This window comes from Ceratina calcarata, unplaced genomic scaffold (assembly GCF_001652005.2).
Source record: "Ceratina calcarata isolate Rehan_Ccalc_2016 unplaced genomic scaffold, ASM165200v1 scaffold72.2, whole genome shotgun sequence".
NCBI classification, from domain to species: domain Eukaryota; kingdom Metazoa; phylum Arthropoda; class Insecta; order Hymenoptera; family Apidae; genus Ceratina; species Ceratina calcarata.
Genome location: NW_017178472.1, coordinates 773528 through 796447, shown reverse-complemented (window position 1 = coordinate 796447; position 22920 = coordinate 773528). Strand labels below are relative to the sequence as shown.

The 22920-nt window shown below is 45.0% G+C and overlaps 1 protein-coding gene across 2 annotated transcripts; it reads left to right on the top strand.

The window, feature by feature from the left end:
• The first annotated feature begins 3429 nt into the window (after positions 1 to 3429).
• On the top strand, positions 3430 to 16471 carry LOC108630261 (homeobox protein OTX2). Of its 2 annotated transcripts, none has more exons than XM_026817969.1 (3): positions 3430 to 3873; positions 10784 to 10938; positions 13970 to 16471. In XM_026817969.1, exons 1-3 carry the CDS (start codon positions 3648 to 3650, stop codon positions 14696 to 14698), a joined length of 1110 nt encoding a protein of 369 aa, XP_026673770.1. In that variant the 5' UTR covers positions 3430 to 3647; the 3' UTR covers positions 14699 to 16471. The 2 variants fall into 2 exon arrangements, with proteins under 2 accessions (XP_026673770.1, XP_026673769.1); XM_026817968.1 differs by lacking the exon at positions 3430 to 3873 and adding an exon at positions 10279 to 10694.
• Positions 16472 to 22920: the final 6449 nt, after the last annotated feature.

Here is a 22920-nt window from a genome sequence, read left to right as displayed (position 1 = left end):
TCTTTTTTTCTCCGCTACTTCTATGTCATAAAATGATGACTGTTTTTCAAACTACATCATAAAATTAATGTTATATAATTAATAGAATATTACTTATGAACCTAAAGACTCCTCTTTACTCTCAGAATCACGTAAATGAATTATAGACGTATGAAAATAGATCGATCATCTGAATGGGAGATATCAAGCCAGATGATTGAGAGAAAGAAAATGAATGGAAAAATGTCTTTTCTTTTCATCATCATCTGAGAAAGAGGAAGAGAGAAGAGACATGCAAAGCATGTTTATCTTTTACAGAATGAACAAAAATACATTATGTCTATGAAACGAAACTGAACGTGGTATTGCCAATCGTATTGCTACAAGTATTCTCGCACCTTAACCAGACACGGTACATACTTGGAACTAGCATTTATTTGCTTTTAAATTTGTGTAAATTACTGTAAATGTCCGTAACTTATAATCTCTTATAGCTTATCGTTATAATCACGAATTCGCAATGTGAGACACGGGAAGCATACTGATAGGGTAAGAAAGGCTGTAAAGATCTACGAACAGGATACATACAACCTTTAACTACCAGACGCCACCTTGTTTAACTGACTTTTAACCAAATCCGATCTACATTCAATATCACGCTTAACCCGAGGGATTAACGCGCGTATTTGAATACATTTATTGCAGTTCGGGAATATATTTGACATTGACTGCATTATATAACATATGTAAATAATAACTTTTAACATTTTAACGTTACTGTTTAATGGTTGTACCACCGACGAATATAAATAGAAATCTATTATAGGTGTGCATATTTACTGTAAGATCTCTATTTTCTTTCGTTTAAGAAGAAAGGTATCTACAATATAAAAACGAGAAAATTAAAAGAAGCTCTTGGCTTTGAACAGACTTAATTTTTAGAATGCTACGTAAAAGGAAAGTACTGTTCAGATAAATTCTCTTTCGCCATTTATTTTTGAGGTGATTTATTTGATGCTAGATTTATACGACTGTAATGCGAAGTATTAACGCTGCGAGTAATCGCATACAGTAACAAACATCTGTATTTTGTCGAAAAAGAGTATTGCGAACGCTGTACGCAGCACGATACCCACTGCACGTCGCAGACGTTGCTGAGAGATGCTGTTATTCTCAGGTATAAAACCGTAAGTAGTATGCATCCTTAAAGACTGGTTACCAACACCTTGTTGTGTTTACCCTTGTTAGTTAATACCCAGGCGCGGATTGACAGAAAATATACGGTTGAATGAGCATTTGACCGTTCAAGGGTTTTCCCCGATCCCGGTATTTCTGTTTCCTCCTTCCTGACCCGGCCGGGCGACCGCGGTACTCCACAAATCATACTTTTGTGTCTTCCGTGTCCAACAGAACAACGGCACTTGTGGAAAAGGTCTATGGGAAGTGTTATTAATTCCTTGATTACGGCAGCAACGCAGGTAGCGAACGGATGCTTACCTGCCTACGCTCCAAGTACTGCCACGTTGCTTCGTTGTGTCTGAAAATCTTTTATTGCTGGACCTACGTACACTTACTTAGGGAATATCTTTTTAACGATCTTCCAGCAATGGGTCATAAAAATACTTGATCATCCAGGAGCATCCTATTCGTTGCTGCGGAATATTTATTGTTTTCGCATTTTAATGCACGTTATACGCGTTACGCAAATATTTGTTTAAGAAATTTCCACTTCCCGTTCCGTAAATTGCGCATCGGGATTTTAACTTCCGAATTTATCTATCCCGCCCGTATACGTACATCGCGATAGAAGTCGAACAATAGAATATAGCGTTGATTTAACCTGATGGATATACATGTACGTCTCGCACCGTTTTCGTACGCGTTATCCCGACTACTTAATGTACTCGAGTTATCAGCGGAACTACCGCGCGGTACGTTCGAAATTGTGCGGCTGCATGTGTACAAGTATGCACGGTATGTGCATCGAGACATGTGTGATGCCGGTGCAACTCGTTTCACGAGAGTTCACTATCTCTCACTCAATTTGAGCCTCATCCGCCGTAAGCGGATCGACCAGGCTGGCCTTTTAACGTCGGATAGTCTCGCCTCTCCTGGCTGTAGAGCATAGACGCCTATAACAAACATTATCCGCCATAATGCCCCCGTGTAAACATACCTACCAACGTGCATCCACTTCGCCTCTCCTCTCCTCTCCTTGTTTTATCTTTTTCAGACACATTTCATCTCCCTTCCGACCCCGTCGCCCGGATAAAAACGTCGAAGTTTATTTAACCATTTAACGTCAACCAGGAAGTTAAGTTTTTCGGATAAGCTGTCTTTTCAAAATCGTTCCGGGTGGAATCCCCAGCTACCTCCGGCGCGCGTCGATTCCGTCGCCTGTCCATCTCTTTTCTACTTCTAGCAAATTACTTAAGTAGATTTCACCCTACTACTTAGCTTCCTACGAATCAGGTACAACGATTGTTTCAATTACCCGAGCATTCGAGTCGTCGGTGTCTAGCTCGTTATACCGAGAACAAGGATTGGTTGATTCCCATCTACAGATTTTCCGAACGTGCGCGTCAGTCCCGAAAAGACGTCGACTTCATGGAAATTCATACGAATATCCCCACTATGGGCCCAGTCTGAAATCCCCACCCCCGATTTTTGGGATGGGACCGAGGAAGGGCCTGGAAAACTGCTTAGCAGTGTAACGGTGTAGGTAGGCTAGTTGTCAGAGTATCTCCAACACGAGAACTTCGAAGACGTTTAGAGCCGTTACAGTAAGTGCGTTGTCAAACAGTACTGTAAGCTTTGACGGATGCTGGAACTGAAACTAATATTATACTATTCCAAGTATACGTGTGCTTATATTAGAAGTCGGAATCCTTCAACGTACTGTGATATTGTGAAATATAGTGAAGTATACAGACAAGTGATAAGAAAACTTCATTAATGAACCGACTTCATTTTAATTTGAATTTAAACTGCATGAACGTGGAAATTCATGATGCGATACAATCCGCAACTGGATGGGTAATTCCAATAAATCTGATCTTAGTGATCCATCGTCAATCGTATATTTTTTTTTAAATAAAATGCTGTGAAATAAGCATAGCTTTCCGTACGTTGAAGAATTCCAAGGGAACCGATGAGGACGCGTTCGTTGAAAAATTATAGTCTGCTACAATAGGGGTGATCTTGCGGTGACGTTTATTGTATATAGATTTTTCACCCTCAAAAGAATGCTAATTTCTTTATTGTGTCGCTGCACGGCGACGAATAGCGTTACCATCACCGCCTCACGCTCATGCACCTTGTACAATACATACCTTCTTTTCTAAAAATCCATGGAGAAACGCGTATACGAAAGACATAGTTATGCCAAGAAAATTGTCTATTAGAAATTTATACGATAAACACGTGCCTTTATGTTATTGTTGCAGGTGGAGGAGTATCAAGGTTACGGTTATCCGCGAAACGGCAACGTGCCGATCTCAGGAAAATTGTCAGAAAGCAACGGAAAAGTATCTACGCAGTCAATCCAGAATAATTATCGGGAGGAGAATTTCGCCTGGTGGGCGGCGGAGGGTGGCGGAGGCCACGGGTTAAGGGACCGTGATCGGGGAGCAGCGGTGGCGGGTGAGCTGGCTTGCCTGGCAGGTTACATGGCGGGATACCTAAAAGCGGCGGGTGCTGCTTGCGCTCCAACTGGTAGTCCTCAGTACCATCCTCACGGTCATCCAGCGATGGGGGTTGGTACCCATCCGCATCCGCATTCTCATCCGCATCCGGGTGCACCTCATCCGGGGTTGCCATCGCCATTCGCTCTCGCCACCCACGCTCATCCGCATCCGCATCCTTTGGATCACGGACTTGCTGCCTTCCCACAAGGTAAATCGTATACAATTCTTGAAATTTTTTTCTCATATCTCGTCAACCAATGATTTATAGTTGTGGTTGTAATCTGAAATAGCGACGAAAGGATTAAATCGGGGAAAACTCTTTATTTAGAACACTTATCATTTCTGACAGAGGTTTCATTGCCAGAACAATCGTAAAGCATTGGCTTTCTGAAGTTTTATATTTAACACCGTTTTCCATTTGCAGTGATATGAGAGTTTCTTTATACCCTGTTTAAATCGCGATTCATCTTGGCGCCATTGAGTGACGTGTAATCTATAGAAAGGTTCAAGGGTTGCGATGGATAACGTGAATGAATAATAGCTATTGATATTGTCGAGCAGGTGAAAGTGCTTAGCTCGCATCGCGCGGTGGCGGTAGCTGTTCTTTCACCTTTTAAAGACACTCGGCTTACGTTTTTTCATTTTAAATATTTACAAACTCGTTACTATCGATTAATAAACAAATTTTATATTAACATACAAATGAAAAAATTCCATATCTTTTTGTTATCAAAATTATTTTTCCAAATCAGAAATATTCGTCTGTTAAGGACTGTGTACTTGCATGCTTTAAATTGTCTTAAGTTAAAATTTCTTTTTATTGAATTCTTAGACGATTTGTTTAATTACTGTTGAAAATGAAAAATGGCAGATTTAAATTTAAAATAGATAAGCGATAGATTTATCTAATAGCTACGAAACAGCTATCCATCGAATTTTCATATCAATTGTATTCAATGGCACCTACACTTGTTCTCTATATTCGTTTCCCATAATGCGAAGCGGTGTGTTATTTCGTAGCGAAAGTTCGCCATACTAGCTATTATTGATTGTCATGCAAATCGATGCATCGACTGAAGCCATACGAGGACGAAGTAAACCCCGGGCTTCTTAACTATAGTCAGCATAGCCGTATCTGAGTATTCTGTGTGACGGACGCTCGAGTGCATGTCGCTTCGAATGTTGGTTCGAAGTATCGGCAAAATTTTTCATTCGTAAATTCCACATGGATTCGAGCCAAATAAGATCTTCGCGAATACTGCCATGCGGATTCAGCCCCGTATCCGACCAGATTCGATAGGAATTAGATGCGTTATAAAATTGCGTTCAGCGTTCTATAAAAAAGAAAAAAAATAAAATACGTTTCCATAGGTTTTGCACTGCTTTGTCCGTTGAAAAAGTGCAATCGTCGAATGAAAAATCGTTCTCCTGCTGCAGCCCTTCGAAAGTCCGGTACAAAGCGATTTTTCTGTATGGACACTGATGAAAAGCGGTGGATGTACAGCGTGCTTATAAAATCGCATTCGTATTGAAAACCAGCGTCGATATCACAATATTCATTCGCGAAACATGATTGAAAAACATCGTGTCACGGTTGAAACAAGTCTTTTCAGATCCCGTTAGATACTAGAAATATGCATAGGACAAGGTAAACGGAGCAAATAAAAGCGAAATCTTTAGACGAGAAGTAGCGAGATCGTTCTCGCGTTCGTTTCTCATTGGGGTTTGATTCGGTCAGGAATATGATCGGGGGTTAGTCGTTCTTTTTTCCGCGTTTTACGCACACTGCCGGGTGTATACGCGTACCTTTTCTTTCCGCATCTTCGTTTTTTTTTTTCGCGGTTGTTTGAAAAGGGTTCTAGAGCGAGGGAGAGAAACGCGAAAAAGAGAGTAGAAAGAGCCGAATCGCGACGAAGAGGATAGGAGGAAGGGGCTGGAATGCCCCAGCGAAGAAGAGTAGAGGGAACCATGAGAGTAAGCCGCTTATCAGGGTGGCAGCAGGCAGTATAGGTCCAACCAACGCAGATAGGTGGGTTTCCATAGAAACACGGATCTGTCCGTTAGGTCCCTGCGTACCCGCGTCCAGCCGCCTATCCGTTGTAGGCGTATCCGCTACACGAAAAGCCGCGGAACGAGAGTGGAACGAACCGAGCGAGTACCTTCCATATGCGCGAAACGGGCAACCGGAAGAGACCGGACGCTAGGAACAACGCGATTCCGATAACCTACCATTTCAAAGAGACACCGCAACGCCTTTATCGGTCTTTTATCAAACAAACGTTCTGTTCTGATCGTTGTCCAATTCCTTTGATCAAGAATAACTTGTTTACTTCGTCATGTATTAGCCGGGATAAAATTATAAAGGAACGATAGCCTTGTACCTTCGGCTAATAGAGTTTTTTCATTCGCGGAATATTTAATATTAAAAGACATCAAACGTTCCGGTAGGAGAACAAAAATTATATTACGAATGAACGTCCGTGTACGATCGTGGAGAGTCTGCTGAGAAACGACATTAATCTTGGGACTGTCGCTTGAAATCGCGTTCGTCGCGTGCGAGGTGAAAGATAGTCCATGTTCGGTGACGCGCGTGGGACGAGTCTGTTAGTATTTATTTTATTATGCAATCGGACGTGGGGTCGAAACCGAGCGAGGAAAAAGCTAGTAGCCCCGGGGCGGGACGAAGGGTGCCAAAAATGGAGGAGGGATGTCGAAGCGTTGTTGTTAACGCGTCGAGGTTTTACCCGGCGGCGGCGGCGCGGCGGCGACGATATTCAGGGACGGTGGGTACCTACGTGGGAATCGCGTCACATGCCTCTCCCTTTTTCTCATTCGACGACTACTATTTGTTGTCACAGAGAAATTGCCCGTCCACTTAACTTCCTTTCGTTTCCTCTTGATGCGATCTCTGCGCGTAAACAGACAGGCGTCTCTGATTTTCGTTTTGCCAGAAGTTAATCAGACAAAAATTAGAAAGAGAAAAACGATTTTTCATTCGATAAAGATGTTTTTCCAGGCACATGCATCGATAGTCGTTAGACAAAATTAGTTTCAGAAGCGAATAGTTAAGTAATAGTCTGATCCTTCATTCGGGATACTGTCAATTCGATAGAATTCCAATCACTCAATTAGGCGTCAGGTTAAGGGTGACACGTGTCGGTAGCACGTGCGGCCATCGTCGCTGCGAAGTGGCCACAAAATATCAGACTAAACAAGCGCCGTTGGGGAGAAATCTTCTCGAATACGAGCAGTCGGAGGCCGATCGACGCGTGTCACGAGTAAATTGAGTAGTTGAACGCGGTATCGTTCTCGAAGGAGGGATCCGAGTACAGGTCCGGTCCTAATTGTAGGATAAACACTCGACTCTGAGTGAAATATCACGTACAACGATATCGATACTCGAATCTATCCTCCGCTTTTAACCTTCTACGTTCCCACAAACGTTTCTATTAGATTGGTAAATTAATTTTTGATTCCTCTATTATATGTATACCGTTTATCCTTCGATACGGTTTAGAAATCGGTAGTTGTGTTACGAAAAGTGGGTGGATCAGAGGTCGATTCTATCACGGAAGAAGCGAATGAAAAGAGCATCGGTTGGAAGGCGGTAATCGGAAGCTTATCCGATTATTGCCCCGGATGCGTGTTGGTATTTCGTTACTTACTTATGCCGTCTCTCTGTTAGATTATCCCGTAAGACGCGACTAGGCCCGAAGGTCGCACGCGTTTCTTTCTGTTGGTTCGAACGTTACGTGTGGTCCGAACTGCAGGTGCCGGGCTCTCAGTTTCGAACTTTCGGTCTCGAACGCTGCGCATCCGTTCGATGCGGATGCAACGCCGACAAGGCGTGAACGGTAAACTCGAGCCCGGTTATCTGCTTTAGGTTGCGATTTTCGCGGAGGCCAGTTCGTAAACGCAAAGTCGGCCAAATATTTTCGTAGCTGATGGCCTTTTAGAATTCCCTCTTCCATAGGCAGGACGGCACGTGCTATCATCCCACGGTCCCCCGAATAATCCACATTCATCCCGCTCACGTTCTGCACCGTCTACCGGCCTATTCGCGTTTTAGCTTTTAATTAATTTTCGATTCCCGTCCGAGGTCTGAGGTATATATCTATTCACTTTCCCTCGCGACCTCCTCGTCGATTCCTCTCTCGGCCGACTTCGGATTCTGATGGCGTCGCATCTTGTATTCTATGAATACCGAAGCGAATACTACTTGCCCGTAGGACGAGTTTGCCGCATCGTCGGGTCCGGTTCTCCTTCGATTTCAACGATACCTCGTGCGTGAAACGCGTAATTTATGGTTCAATCTCCGGCGAGTTAACCGTTTTGATGAATAGCCGGACACGAGGTAGCCGGTCAATTTATCGAATAATTACGGCACCATTTTCTATCCGACCGACCGTGGTAATTGATATTAATTCGCGTTTTCCTAACTCGATAAGCCTTCCGAATCAAGAGTTTCTCTCGCCTTATCTCGGTTATTTATTATCCGCTCGATTCTGCAACTAAGTTGAAGAGTTTGCACGCGTTCACTTAGAGAAGCTATATTTTATCGTCGAAGAATAATACTTTTAGATCGTATCGCGGATTAGCAAGTGCCGGCCGCATAACTCATGCGGTTGAACTACACCGTGTATGATGTGAGACTAAGCGACAATGACAATTAATTAAATTCACACGTTAAGAGTAATTAGACCGGTCCTTTATCAATGGTCTCATTAGAACACAAGTATAACTTGACGGTTTATTCATTTAGACGACATCGATCGCTCAAGCATCCTTGTCTTCGCGTTAGCACAATTTGAAATTAGAGGATACGCATTCCGCCGCCTGAGAGCAATTACTGTGAAATTTTGTTAGCGGCTCCGGCATTGACTTCCACGGATTCCGTTCCGCGTGAAAGCTCGAAACACGAGATGCCGTCCTGCACACCGCGCTCGGTAGGGATGGAAGAATCCAATAAACGGAAAACGAATTCGCTATTAGGGTCGCGTCTGATCTCGTTGCGGGCCAATGAGCCAGAGCAACCCTTGTATCAACCCCCGGATCCCGGATTTCGCGCTGACGATAATAAATCGAATCATACTTCAGGACGCAGCGGGTGTTTGTCGTCGCATTAAGGGTCGCTTAGCCAGTCTCTTTTTCGACTGGAACCATACCGAATTCGCCGTCCCTCCCTTGTCGTTGCGAAAAGCTTTCGCCTGCAATTTCCGGCGGGAGACTTTAAAAGCCGTTGCCGGAGACATCGGGCATGGCATGGTTAAGAAAATTGGGATCGAGTAGATCTGTAAGCTCCGAATCCGCTCTTTCGCTCGCCGGAATTGAAGCGGGCGAAGACTTTTCCTCGCGCCCACTCGTCGCCGCCGTTGCACTGCGCGGAAGCAGGCGCAAGACCATAATCGGAATTCCATTGTCTCGTTGGTGGATAAGGGCCGCGGCTTTCACAGGGGCCGATGTATAGCCCGTCGGCAAAGGCCGTCGTTAACAGTAGCGCCAACGCCCACTCGACAATCAAGCATCCTCTCTCGCCGGATCCGTTCCTCACCCTTTCCTCGTGCCCTCTTCTCCCCGCCGCTTCAGCCCCAGCCACACCGATCTGCTCGCAAACGGAACAAGAGAGATACGGATCATAGATTCAATGATCGCGGGCGTGTCGTGGGCATCACCGCGACGACGACGGTAGCCAACCCGGCAAGTCGCGGTGGCGTGGAATTTTACATTGTGCCCTCGCGCAATCTTCTTCGACGATCCTGCTCGGCTACCGTAGCTTGATAGCCCACTCGACCGGTTCGTTAGTCGACCGATCACGTGTATGCATCATCGTCGGCGTCATCGTCATCATCCTTCGCATCCGCGCGTTGTTACGTATCGCTTCTTATTGTTACCACCGGGAAACCATTCCAGAGGCAGCGCGGGGGACACGACCGATACGAGGCGATAACCTCTTGGCCCTCGTCGACCACTCCTCTTTAAAGACGTGCCTCGCTGTCACGTTTCATCAATGAACGTCGATTACTCTGCCTACGTTTGGCTCCCGTTCGTTCGAATCTTTTTTTTCCAAGTCATGTCATCCGTTTTCTTTAGACTGTTGGTCACAGTAGCATGATATAAATATGTATACTTTCATGTATTTATCTCGTCCTCTTGTATATGTACGAAAGGTAACTTCTCTTTTTCCTCCATGTTTCTTCCGATAAATCGATTTTTTGCTACTCTCTCTTTTTTATTGTTAACTTAATCTCATCAAAGCATTGTCCAATTAAGAGATATGCAGGAACAAGAACACTTTTGTAAGATCGAGCAAATCCTAAAGTAGGAGGATTAAAAAGTAAAGAAGTTTCCTGTAGGTCGTATCCATCAATTCGCAAAAGCAGTTCGAGATTCAAAAAATATTCATTTCGCTGGATCGCGAAATACTATCCACCTTCTTCCTTTCACGACTTTACGATCCAGCTCGGAGCCGGGAGAGACACTGGCACGGCGCAGTTTTCCAGGGCCCTGTTTCTCTGTCTTCTTTTTATTGGCCGCGGGAGAACGGTTGTACGCTGGCGTGTTGGATACCATCGTTTCCAGAGGCAGCTGGGAACGAACCACCGCGACTTTGGTCCTCTGGACCCTGGATAGTCGTGTATTCCGGAGTGTACCCCCCTCGTTCCTCCGTTCTGGCTTGTCCCCCGTCCGTCTCCTGCCCCGGCCGCCGCCGCCCCCTGTGACCCCCTCATAAGCGGATTACGTGGGTCCCGAAACGAGCCAAGCGAGGCTCGATGGCACGAGGAAGGCAGAGGAGGGTGGGTCGTAGCGGGGAAACTGTTCAAAATTACGCTATCGCGACCTCGCAACGCTTACACCCCTCTACGCCACCCCGTTTTCTCTGTCCTACGGTCTTCTCTGCGGTACCGATGCCATGCCTTACCCTTTTCGTCGTCTCTCGTCGGTTGAACAGCCTCGTCTCGTCGCAACTCTCCGATCGTGTTAAATATTCGATCGATCACGATCATTATAAAGCATGGAGTTTCGAAAAACGTACACGATTTAGTTAACTCCGTGCCATTCATCACTAGCATTCTCTGCGATTGCTTAATCTCTAGTCTCTTTCTTCCTTTCTGTCTCAGGAATGAATCAACGCAAGCAACGTCGGGAGCGAACTACTTTTACCAGGGCTCAACTGGACGTCTTGGAGGGACTTTTTACAAAAACTAGATATCCGGATATCTTCATGCGTGAGGAGGTAGCGCTGAAGATTAATCTTCCTGAATCACGTGTGCAGGTAATTTGACTTTCTCATCTAACAGAGAACGCGTATTAATGCGAAAATGCGAATACGTCGTAAAAATTAATATTTGCGGTGAGTCTTTGCGCGGAGTAGAATCGGTTTTCTAGTTCGCGTACATGCATGCTACTTCCATATGACGGGGCACGAAAAATGAGAACAATTTCGGCGGATGACAGTAACGAGTAGAAGAGAGTAAGAGGGGAGAGAAAGAGTGCTTCGTGCTTCGGCAAGCACGGACGAGATTTAAGGTATTTACACAACGCGGTGTCGCGCCCTACGTCTTCTCCCGGCCTCGCCATTGTCCCGGCCTTGGCCGTACATTGATAGATGTGCCGACGAGCTCGTTGACGCTTTTATTGCGGTCCTCGTAACATCTTTATTTCGTGGCGGGGCGTCCCGAAGTCACGATCGTGACGGGAATATCAGAAGCTCGCGAATCCCCCGACGCGAATCTCCATTTTCTCCCCTCGCTGAGGACCATGATGCGCTACCATTAGTGGGACCCGATTTCTGACTCTAGCCATAGTCCGATGAAAGCACGAGCTCGAATAAGATTACAATTTTAACTTTCAATATTAGCTTCTTTTTAGTTATAATCGTTTTTGAAATCTGTTTGTATTATTTTATGACGGGAAGGGTAGCCATGGTAGTAGCTATTTGTTAATATCGCCATTGCGAGATATGGGACAAAGCAGGGAAATTTTGGTCGGCGGAGTTTCCACCTAAAGTTAAGCCCCCTGTGCCAGTGAATGAAGGCGCGACTGCAAAAAGGATGTAGGTATGGGTAATACATGTACACGGGAACGCACGTGTGCATGGATATATACATTGTAATGGCGTACCCACGTGAACGAATATCTAACTAGGGGCGCGCGAGCGGGAGGGGACAGGGGTGCGTGGATCTAAAAGTTTTCGATGAAGGAGAGGAGAGGAGAGGAGAAACAGAGATCGACACGGGGGCAGAGGTGTGTATAGGTAGAGGAACACAAGAGACACGATGTATGGAGCACGGAGAGCGTATAGTTGATTTGTTCCTGGATTATAGCCCTTCGTTCTATCTCGCTTCGCGACGTTCTATACGCGAGAGAACGACACAGCTGCGCGCGATGTTTGCTACGTTTGAATGCGCCAGGTCGTTCGTCCATCATTTACGATCGTGGAACGCGTCAAAAACGTTATTTCCCCGCGTACCGTGGATGACAAAAAGAGTGCTCAGCGCGGCTTGAGACCAGCGCCCGGCAGGAAAAACGATCAGTTTCTCTTTCGTGGACAGGCTTATTTCCTATCTGCATACAATTTTACTCGACACTAATCTCGTCTGCAACGAAAAGTAATTGAACGCTGAAACAATGCATATAAATTAATAATTATTCTATGAACATTTACGTAAATATCAGTTTAGCGCTTGATTGCAGTTCTTTTATCCGTATCCGTGTAGGCAATCACCTTCAAAGACTGATAGAAATTTGGAATCAGGCTTTTTTCGAGCGAGAGGCATGTATACGCACAACAGGACAGTTAGATGTTTGAAAATGACACGCAGCGTAGAATCGTATTAATAGTACAAATAAGAAAATATATTTGTCATAACGAAACGTCAACGCAGCTGCTACGTCCCGTGGCCAATACGTCGGTTCTTCGTTTCGAATGCTAACCAGATGGTGATGCAATTTACACCTAGCCATCGATACACAGAGAGCGAAGCTTGGCTGTGGTTCACCCCGAGGGTTTCCGGATGGCACCGCCGCCCGTTTGGTTGGTTTTTGGGGTAGCTGCGAACTCCGTTTGTGTGTTGTTCCTGACGGGGGGTGTCGTTGTGCAAACACGGGCCAGTAATGGGCGTTTTCTCTCTGTCCCTCGCGAACTCTTCTTCCTCGGGATCGTTTCTCTCGCCGCTGATACGCAATATTCGCGTTTCACGGATCTTCGCACCCCATTGGCGAGGGCCGTGTTTGCAATACGCGGATTCCAACGAACGAGCGAAACGGTTCAGATTCTTATCGTCGTCATCTTCTCGCGTCTCGTTCGGATATTTCCTTCACGCTTCGTTAATCGTAACTTTTCAACCCGGCACCCTCTCGGCGAGTTCGTGTACCCTTCCTTATTTCTTTCGTTCTCAATTCGACCAAGTAACACGGAATTCATGGCGGCTGGAAATCCCGTGTCCGCTTCGACGATTCGCGCTCCTCGCAACAACTGTTACAATGCCGTCGATAATAACAATAATAACGGGGCCGGGCCTCGCTTTTAAAGGCACGGGCATAGATTCATAGGATCGCACCCCTAGCCACATTGTGTACCCGGATTACGGAGGGTGCACGAGGGGGAGTGAAAGGGGCGATACGCGCGCAAGAGCTTGCGGCCTACCGGCACCCGGGGACCCCAGATAGATTTTTGTTCTCCTTGCGAAAAGCACCAAAAGAGAAGAGTATCCAGCGCGTATACATGCCCTTTTTACTTTCTCTTTATTTTACTTTTTCAACGCCAAACATTTGAGTTCGCCCGTTAAAAATTATTATATCTCGTTTTACTTGAAATTGTTCATTTTTATTCTCGAGCACGATTGTAAACTCGAGCAACAGCAATCTAGTTCGGATTTCAATTCATGCATGCGTGCTGGAAAACACAGACGAAACGTGGATCCCGAGGGATACACGCGTATCAAAATCCCCCAACTACCATCCCTACCTCGGGCAGTTGTTATTGTTGCGATTTAATGAAATGTTACGGCCGTCCGCCCGCGATTACTTTCCCATTGCACCGATTAACTCCCCATCGCATCGGTACAGTTCCGTCCCTCGTTACGGGACACCTTTCTTCTCGACCCCCCGGGCGATGCTCTCTGCGAAACCTTGAGAGATTCCCCACGGAAGACTCCGTTCACCGTTCCGTCTCGGTGCTATTATTCGGTTACGATACATCCATTTAATAATGTATAACTAGACTTCACCTTCCTATTGCTAAATAGTTATCTCGACGACGATATGTACTTGTAATTACGTGTCACGTTGCCCTCTTTGCGCAGGTCTGGTTCAAAAATCGTCGAGCGAAATGCAGACAACAATTGCAGCAACAGCAGCAGCAGCAGCAGCAGCAACAGCAGCAGCAACAAACATCTCCGTCAAAGGGATCCCCGCGATCGAGCCAGGCACAGGGCAACAACAACAACAACGCCGGGAACAAGATGTCGCCGGGAACAAGCTCGGCCGCGGCGGCCAGCAGACGTTCCTCGCCGGTTTCTCCGCCACGCGCCAAAGAGGCTCCAGGTTCTAATTCTCCGTTGCTGCCGAGCTCGTCATCGTATCCACGACTCGGCGTGACGCCGACCGGTGGAAGCGGTGCGAACAGCGCTTTGACGACCCCGTCGCCCCCGTTGACTCCGGGCTCCAGCCAGCTACCGCCGTCCTCTTACCCGCCACCGATGAACCAGATCCACCACGGCGAGTACGGTTTCGCCTGGAGTTCGCCGTCGCCCGGCGCGGTGAACCCGAGCCAATGTTACGCTGGGCAGACCTACAACGCCTACCAGAATCCGTACACCAGCGGCGAATACTATCAGAGTCAGATCTCACATATGCATCACAGCCCGCAAGGAAATTATCACCATCCGCAGTATCATCACAACATGACATTGACGTCGTCTATGTCACATTTAACTCACCATTTGAATCCAGCCGGACCGAACGATATAGCACCCTCCCCGGATCCCGAGGGTTACGTGTTGTCAGATCAGAAGTATCAGGCGATGGTATAGCGGTCTAACGGCAGGTCCATGGGAATCTTTCATCGGAATCAGGAGGCCGCCGCCACCGGATCCTCTTATAACTGGCGGTTGAATTCTGCCAATTGTTCAGAAATTAACGGTGGCATCGATTCCGATGAAAATTGATACGAAAGGAGGTGAAGCTTTTAAGCGAGGTGACGCGGTTTCTTCCGAACCGTGTCCGTTTTGCGAAGATAATGAGCGACGCCGATGGACAGTGGCGTTTTCATAGTGCCCGGCAAACGATATCGGGTATAGTTCGCAGCGCGCGTTACCTGGATGCGCGAAGGAGGTAGGTAAATATTGGCGAACATTTAAAAACTTTTAATAGCGTGGTCATGTGCCGTCAATTATTTATGGTACGGTTCCTCGTATTTCTAATCCTGAACCCACGGACACCGATACGAGAACCTGATCTCAGATCGTCCGTGAGCATGTGAATGCGAGAAGGTCTCACGTAAGAATTTTCATTTTCCATCACAAATGGATAACCTTGATATTCCATTAATCGCTATATCTTTTTACCAGAATAATTTTCTGATTTACATATTTTCATTCAACGTTCGTTCCTTCAATTTGAACATTCTCATTGACGCGCGTGATTCTTTTCGTATTTGTGTTTCTTAAAAAATATTACATTGTATTCGATATTTAATTTTCATTTATCTCGTTTCTTCTTTATGATTAAGATTATATATTTTGATATTAAGAACGCGTTCGACGACGAGTTGTAGATAACTTTAACGATTCATTAACGACGTCCTAATTTCTGCAATTACTCTTAACGAAATCCGGAAACAGTAAACGGAGAAAAAGCATAAGTACTAAACAGTATTAAGTATATAGTAAATCAGACATCGTTGGCCTTTTTCATCGTTTTTTGATTATCTTCTCGTGAAGTCACGCGTACTTACGTTTTCCTCTTGTTCCCGGCAATTATTTTATTCCTCATAAAGGAAGTAAAACGAGTGGTGTGAAGAAACGAGTAGGAACATGTAAAGAGGAAAATGACATACGTATCGATGTTCGTGTATTTCTATAATTTCTATGTATATTTTCTATTCATTGGTGTTTCTCATCTTATAATCAACTTTTTTTACTTCCTTCTTTTAACTCTGTACGACAAGTGCTTCACACTGCCGTCATTATTCATAGTAGTTATCGTTTTTTTTATTATTATCAATTTTCGATTAATTATTATATTAATAATCATTCATATCAAAATGCGGCTAGCGAGCCGGAAAGTTTGTGTAAATAAAATACAGTGATGTAACGCTCGAAAATCCTATTTGATCGCAAATCGCGTGGATTAACGTCTCCGATTGGTCTCCTGGAACTTATATGCTCCAACCCAAACCGAGAAATCTTATGTTCCACGCGGTTCAGCCATTAAAAAGTGATACGCTCATCACTTTCGAGAAAAAGAAAAAAAAATCTTTCACGCTATTATATTGATTAAATGAAAAAAATGTAAGGGACGCATAATTAAGTGTGAGTGTATATTTCGTGGATACAACTCCAATGTATATTATCGTCGATTAGTGAATAAACGCAATTTAAAGTAAAAGTGGAAAAGTCACACAAAAAATATCAACAACATTAACGAATAACAGATGATAATTGTAACAATTAACGATTATTGTGCGCGTATAAACGTAAGCTACTTTGTAATAACGTGACACAGAATGTACATAAATTATCTTATTTATAAGATACATCATTGTTCTATCATCTGGGGAAATCTCATCCTACGCCAGAATAAATCATCGCATATTATTAATAAAGTTGTTTGTCAATTTATTTTAACCTGTACTTCACGCGCTTAGGATAACGAGCAAATTAATCTTGATTCTAATTAACGTAAAGTTCATGGCCCCCGTTTGATCCGGTCGTTGGTAGTGCACTTGTAATACATGTGCACAATGCGTTGTCTTATTTCGTTTGAACGCAACGAGCTCGTATTCGTAGATCGCGAGTCAGCCTCCTATTAATCACATTGATGTTGCCCAAGTTTCCGTCGCCGCGGGCTGTAATTTTGCTAATGCAGTTCAAATTAATTAACATTAAAGCGTTTGTCCCGTGTCCTATTATATCTGCGCGGAAGCTCGCAGCGTATCGATCGTAAACCGTTAAAAGCCATATTAATTACAGATCCGTGGTCGCACTGTAATCGCGAGCACATTTGCGTACATGTATGTACACACGGTACGCACCTATGCTTGGTGACCGAGCCTTGTTCCTCCTCGATGGTTATCCTGTATTCCGTGGAATTAAAAAATATTTGCCCCCCCGTCCAACGAAATAAAGTAAACAATTTTATTTCCCCGTGACGCTCCGCATGAATTTTTCCAGGTATTTCGAAATTAACCACTCTAATTACTTCGTAAAATTTGCATTCGAGGGACAAATCGTTTTTCCCAAGTATTTCTACTAAATAAGGCCAGTAATATAATTGATATAAAACACATTTCAAAGAACTAGTTATTTGAAATAGCATCAACTGGATAGGAGATAGGGAAAATGAAATTCAATTGGTCAAGTACTCAATTAATCGAACCCGTTCTTCAGTATCTGAAAATCTCATCTATCGATTCAAACTACGCAAGCGATTCGTATAGAACGACTAATTAGGACTTTGAGGAAGCGTCGATTGATGATTGAGTCCTATCGCGAAAGCATTCATATTCCGTTTGATGCAATCGCACAAAGTAAACGTAGACGGATGTATGATAAGGGAGATACGATCGAGTGGTCCGTCCGGGTACGGCCGTATAGTCTTGCGATGGTCCATTAAAGGATCGCAGGTGCAAGAGGGTTGCGTGTGCGTGCGTTCCGCCGATACAGGGTTACAGAGAGCCGGTCGTTAACGGAACGAAGGGTGGCGAAGTACATGTGTATATCTCTAAGTGCCCTAAACTCCAGGGACAAAGAACCGTGCTAGCGACCGAAGGCAGCAACCATCGGTTCAGGCTAATTGGACAGATCGGCTACCTGTCTACCTTTTGACGTCGTAATCCGGCGACCTTTCTAACTCATCAAATTAACTGGCTATAACAAATCGGCAGGCTTGTACCTAAATACTGCTACTCACCCCGCGGATCCTTTGATGACCCTTTGACATAATCGCAAATCCTTTCGCGACTTACTACCCCTGAAAAGAGGGAATTTCGGGAATGGTATGCGTGCAAATTACTTGCATCCGTACAGGACTAGTCGGGTCCAGTATGGAACGGTATTGAGCCTGTTGCGAAATATCACAGCGGTAGCGACGATGAAGTGCTCATTTACTCACGTTTAAAACAGAGACTCGAATAAGTAAATACGAGCTTCCTACTGATATCAACCATATAATGCGGAATTATCGAGAGGTTTATTATTTTGTCGCATAAATTTATGATCTGCAGGTATTCTTCAAACAGCGACGGTTAGATTTACAATCGGAGTGTAAACGTCGCGTTAGAAAANATTGAGTCCTATCGCGAAAGCATTCATATTCCGTTTGATGCAATCGCACAAAGTAAACGTAGACGGATGTATGATAAGGGAGATACGATCGAGTGGTCCGTCCGGGTACGGCCGTATAGTCTTGCGATGGTCCATTAAAGGATCGCAGGTGCAAGAGGGTTGCGTGTGCGTGCGTTCCGCCGATACAGGGTTACAGAGAGCCGGTCGTTAACGGAACGAAGGGTGGCGAAGTACATGTGTATATCTCTAAGTGCCCTAAACTCCAGGGACAAAGAACCGTGCTAGCGACCGAAGGCAGCAACCATCGGTTCAGGCTAATTGGACAGATCGGCTACCTGTCTACCTTTTGACGTCGTAATCCGGCGACCTTTCTAACTCATCAAATTAACTGGCTATAACAAATCGGCAGGCTTGTACCTAAATACTGCTACTCACCCCGCGGATCCTTTGATGACCCTTTGACATAATCGCAAATCCTTTCGCGACTTACTACCCCTGAAAAGAGGGAATTTCGGGAATGGTATGCGTGCAAATTACTTGCATCCGTACAGGACTACTCGGGTCCAGTGTGGAAGGGGTATTGAGCCTGTTGCGAAATATCACAGCGGTAGCGACGATGAAGTGCTCGTTTATTTATCATATCAACCATCTAATGCGGAATTAGAAACATCGACGGTTAGATTTACAATCGGAGTGTAAACGTCGCGTTAGAAAATATAAATTACATGTGAACGGGTTGATTTTTCCATCTTTTAATTATCTCGTCCCTTTCTGGAAGCAAGACTACGTTTACAGGAATAAGAACGAGGAAAAATTCGAGGACGCGACAGTCGATGATCGTTTCCTACGATTGTTTTACAAGACGGTCGAGTGAGAGTGTCGACCGTTCACTTTCATCGTGCCGAAGACAATGGCCTTGAACTTGGCCGAGTACTGCGGTAAAGAGTTAAAATCGGCTTGCGTTTAGCCGGATCCCATTATAACAACTCGGAGCCGGCCGTAAGCTTCATGGCTTGGTTCCGCTCACTGTGTCACCGGGCTAAGCCCCGACTTACCTACCTATCCTTGCGAACCGCTCTCTTACTCCTTTTCCTACACCCTCTCCTTCCCCGATTTTACCCTTCGGTCTATGCCTCGTTTAATACCGCGCATTATGCTCTATTGCCACACCTACCCGAAACTTGCTCGGTGTTCTACCTCGCATTTCCAAGTTCCGATGTTGCTTCTTTCCACGAATTTCTTTTACCCGAAGGCCATCCGTAGTACAATAATTATAGTATACTTTCATATAGAGGGTATGGAATAAACGGTGCCTGAAAATTTACGACTTTATGGTACTTACCAAAAGGAGCGAAGTGTCGTCTTGATAACGTCCAATGCTCAATCCTTTCGACAGGTTAGTTTTTTCTCTTCTTTTTGTTCCTTTTGGAAGGTACTACAGGCCCTTAATGTTTTAGATACTTTTTTTACATCAAAATGATTATCGACAGGCTTGTTATTTTGTCGTACAAATTTATGATCTGCAGATATTCTTCAAACTGACAATCAGTTTCGGTTGGATTTTGCTTCGAATTGAATAGCAAATAATGTTACGTATGAAAAATACACGCAGTGTCATCATCAACTATATACGTATGTGTTTCAATGGAATAACATATGCAGATTAGAGGAAAAGTTTACTGAACGGGTTCAGAACAGCAGACGCGTATTTTCGACCATTTTCGTCTCTCCGGAACAAACCGAACGTCCGGCAAGCGAGACCCCGGCTAAAGAGCGACGCACCACCCCATAGCGGCGGAAACTGACGGTCCATTTTTTAGGATTACCTGTGGATGCTTCTCGCGTGGGATATGGAAAGGCCGAGGGTGATAGAGCTAACGTGGTATAGCGCAGAGAAAAGAGGGACAAGACAGGGAACGGATATGTGTTGGTTATTAGGTAGCGAGCCGAATGTTTGGATAGAGGGAGCTTAACAATGCATTCGCGCCCCTTGACTTCCTGCCGGAGCTTCTGATCTCCGATGCCTGACCGGCGAACGTAATTGGGTCGGACGAGCCGCGAGTTCTCCTTTCTCCGTCTATTTATTAAAAAGAAAGTTTTCTCGCTTGATTTTGTGCGCGATCGGCCGATTCGACTTCCTGCTTCTTGAAATCGATCGACCATCGAAAATCGTGAAGGTAGAAAATTTCTATTCGAAGAGATCACAACGAGATATTTCTAAAACTTTTCTTTGGTACAGAAAATTCTCTACTAGACTAATCAGTCGCTATAAGTTGAGTTAATCAAAAGTTCATTCTTGTGAAAAGTATTAACAATTTATAATAAATATTATAAGGCTTTTATATACAGTGAAAAAATTGAATAGAACCTACTTTTCGTACAAGTATTATGAAATTGTTGGTCACACACCAAACAAAATTCTCCTCGTTTGGAATTGAGATTCGAATGCAACAGTAAAAGTAAATATGTAGAATCAGTTGCATTGAAACGATCCACTGGTATTACGATCGTTTACGTCAGCGAACGCTAATTAAGAAATCAGCTGCGCGTGACACACGTGGATCCGAATCGGGGATGAAATAGCGCGCGTGATTCGAATGCGCGGAATGAGATCAAAGCGAGAAAAGTCGAGGACTTTGGGATGCGCAGCGACCACCGTCGGAGTCCTGCGAATTGAATTTGCATCGCGGCGCGATCTCGATTCGACGCTGATTCGATTTCATCGAGTTTAAACCCGGCCGCTTATAGAGCATTAAGCAATCCTCAAAGTGGGAACGGGAAATCTAGTTACGGGAACGTGAGCTGGCCTCTTTGATCCCGCCGGCACCGCCGTTCCCCTCTTTCAATTCTCTCTTTTTCCATTCTTCCCCAGGCTGAATCTTTGCCCTCGTTAGAGATATTGCCAATTGAGAAAGAACTCCGTTCCTTCCGGTCCTCCGAGATTGCGCGAAAATTTCATCTGGCGACTTTATCCTCTTCGCCGTCGGAACGGATACCTGACCCGCGCTCCTCTTCTCGTTTCAGCACGCATAAATTAATTTTCGATCGACGAGAACATAATTAATCGTGGAAGAAGACTGTTTCACCTCGTTTCGTTCCCAGATAATTAGCGACTTTTCTCCCGTGGAAAATACCGTATGGAGGATTACGGTGTGGCGTGGCGTGGCGCGCCGCGTGGAACATTTGTCGCGACGCAACGAATTAATGAATAAATTCGCGTGAAATTATTAAACTGACTCTCCGTCGTTGCATTATTTATACGGGTCGCCGTCACGGAGAGATGTGTTGCTCACCGATCGAATGAAATACAGCGGCGGGCAGCTGTAAATGGAGTTGCCGGGACATTTTACACATCGCTTCTCGCGAATGTCGACGTACGATTTACGATTCACGGATCAAAGTTTCTTGACGCAGTTGAAAATTGTGATGTATGCGTAAACATCGTCGATAGATATTCCCACCTGTGATCTCGTTCAGTCAAAGAAAAATTGAGATACATAGCTACGTTTACTGCACGTCTGATGCGCTCTTAACTTCGTGATATTTACAGAGACAATAATATAATGGTTCTGCAAAGAGTCAGAAATTGAATTGTACCGAGTAATTACTACGTGGTCTCCATTAATTCTCGTATTTTATTTTTTGCGATGAAAATCGCGCTCGGTATTTTTGAGGCAGCGGAGTCAAGATAAATTCACGACCACTAATGGGTATATGTATGTATACTTTGCTTCACCCCCCAGCAAGCGCACATTTCCCATTTTAAAGAACCCGGGGCAGTTCTCATAAAAGGGACCTCAGCGTACGTATAACTTGGTCGCGAGAGAGTACAGAGAGAAGAGACAGAGGCAACATAAAAAAAATAAAGATCGAGGATAGAGAAAGACAGAGGAGAGAACTCTTCTCGGCAGAGGATCTTCCGTGCACACGGGAAGAGAGAGCCCGGGGAGAGGGTCCTATAAATAATTAGCGAGGAGTCGCTCCGCTCGGCGGGCGTAAGCCGCTTAGAGCCCCCGTTCGCCCTGCTTCACCCCGCGTTTCCCCAGCTCTTTGCCATCGCGTCCTCTGCTCTCTACCTTCCCTCGGTTCTTCACCACTCGATTGCTACCTCTCGCGGCCACCACCGCCGCCATCGCACCCTCTTCGTCTCCGGCTGCAAGTTGCTACCGGTGCTCTCTCCTCAGTTTCTCTCCTATCCGCAACCGAGGGCAGATCCCCGGGGAAGTCTTCAACGGTTTGCCCTTCAGCGGGTAACCCTTCGTCAAGGACTAGTATCGTCTAACAAAGCAAGATCGAGAACGTAAAGCCTCGAGAAACGCGTCTTAAAGACGGTGCTCCGTTGAACTAGATCTACGTACGTAAACGTACGTATACCGATGCTTTAGAGATAATTCAACGGGAGGATGTAGAGTGTTCCCGTAATAATCAATCGAGTCGTTCATCGATATGTACTAATAAGCAGCACGTGCAATGCGCTGTTCTGCGAAGGGGGTTGCTTTCACGTGAAGGGATAATTAGTCGAAAGAGAAGCAATCTGGAATGGCTTGTAGGCTTTATGGAACGCAATTCATGTTGTTTGTTTATTCGAGCATCTGTATCGCTTCTGATCGTCATTAAAGAACAAGTTTTATACAATCATGTATATTGGGAAAAGTTACACGACAGAAAACAAAGTTTCATTGTCTCAGATTTTACGATCGATCGAGTCACCCGTTCTCATGAAAGTTTACTCCGAATTCCGCTTAATT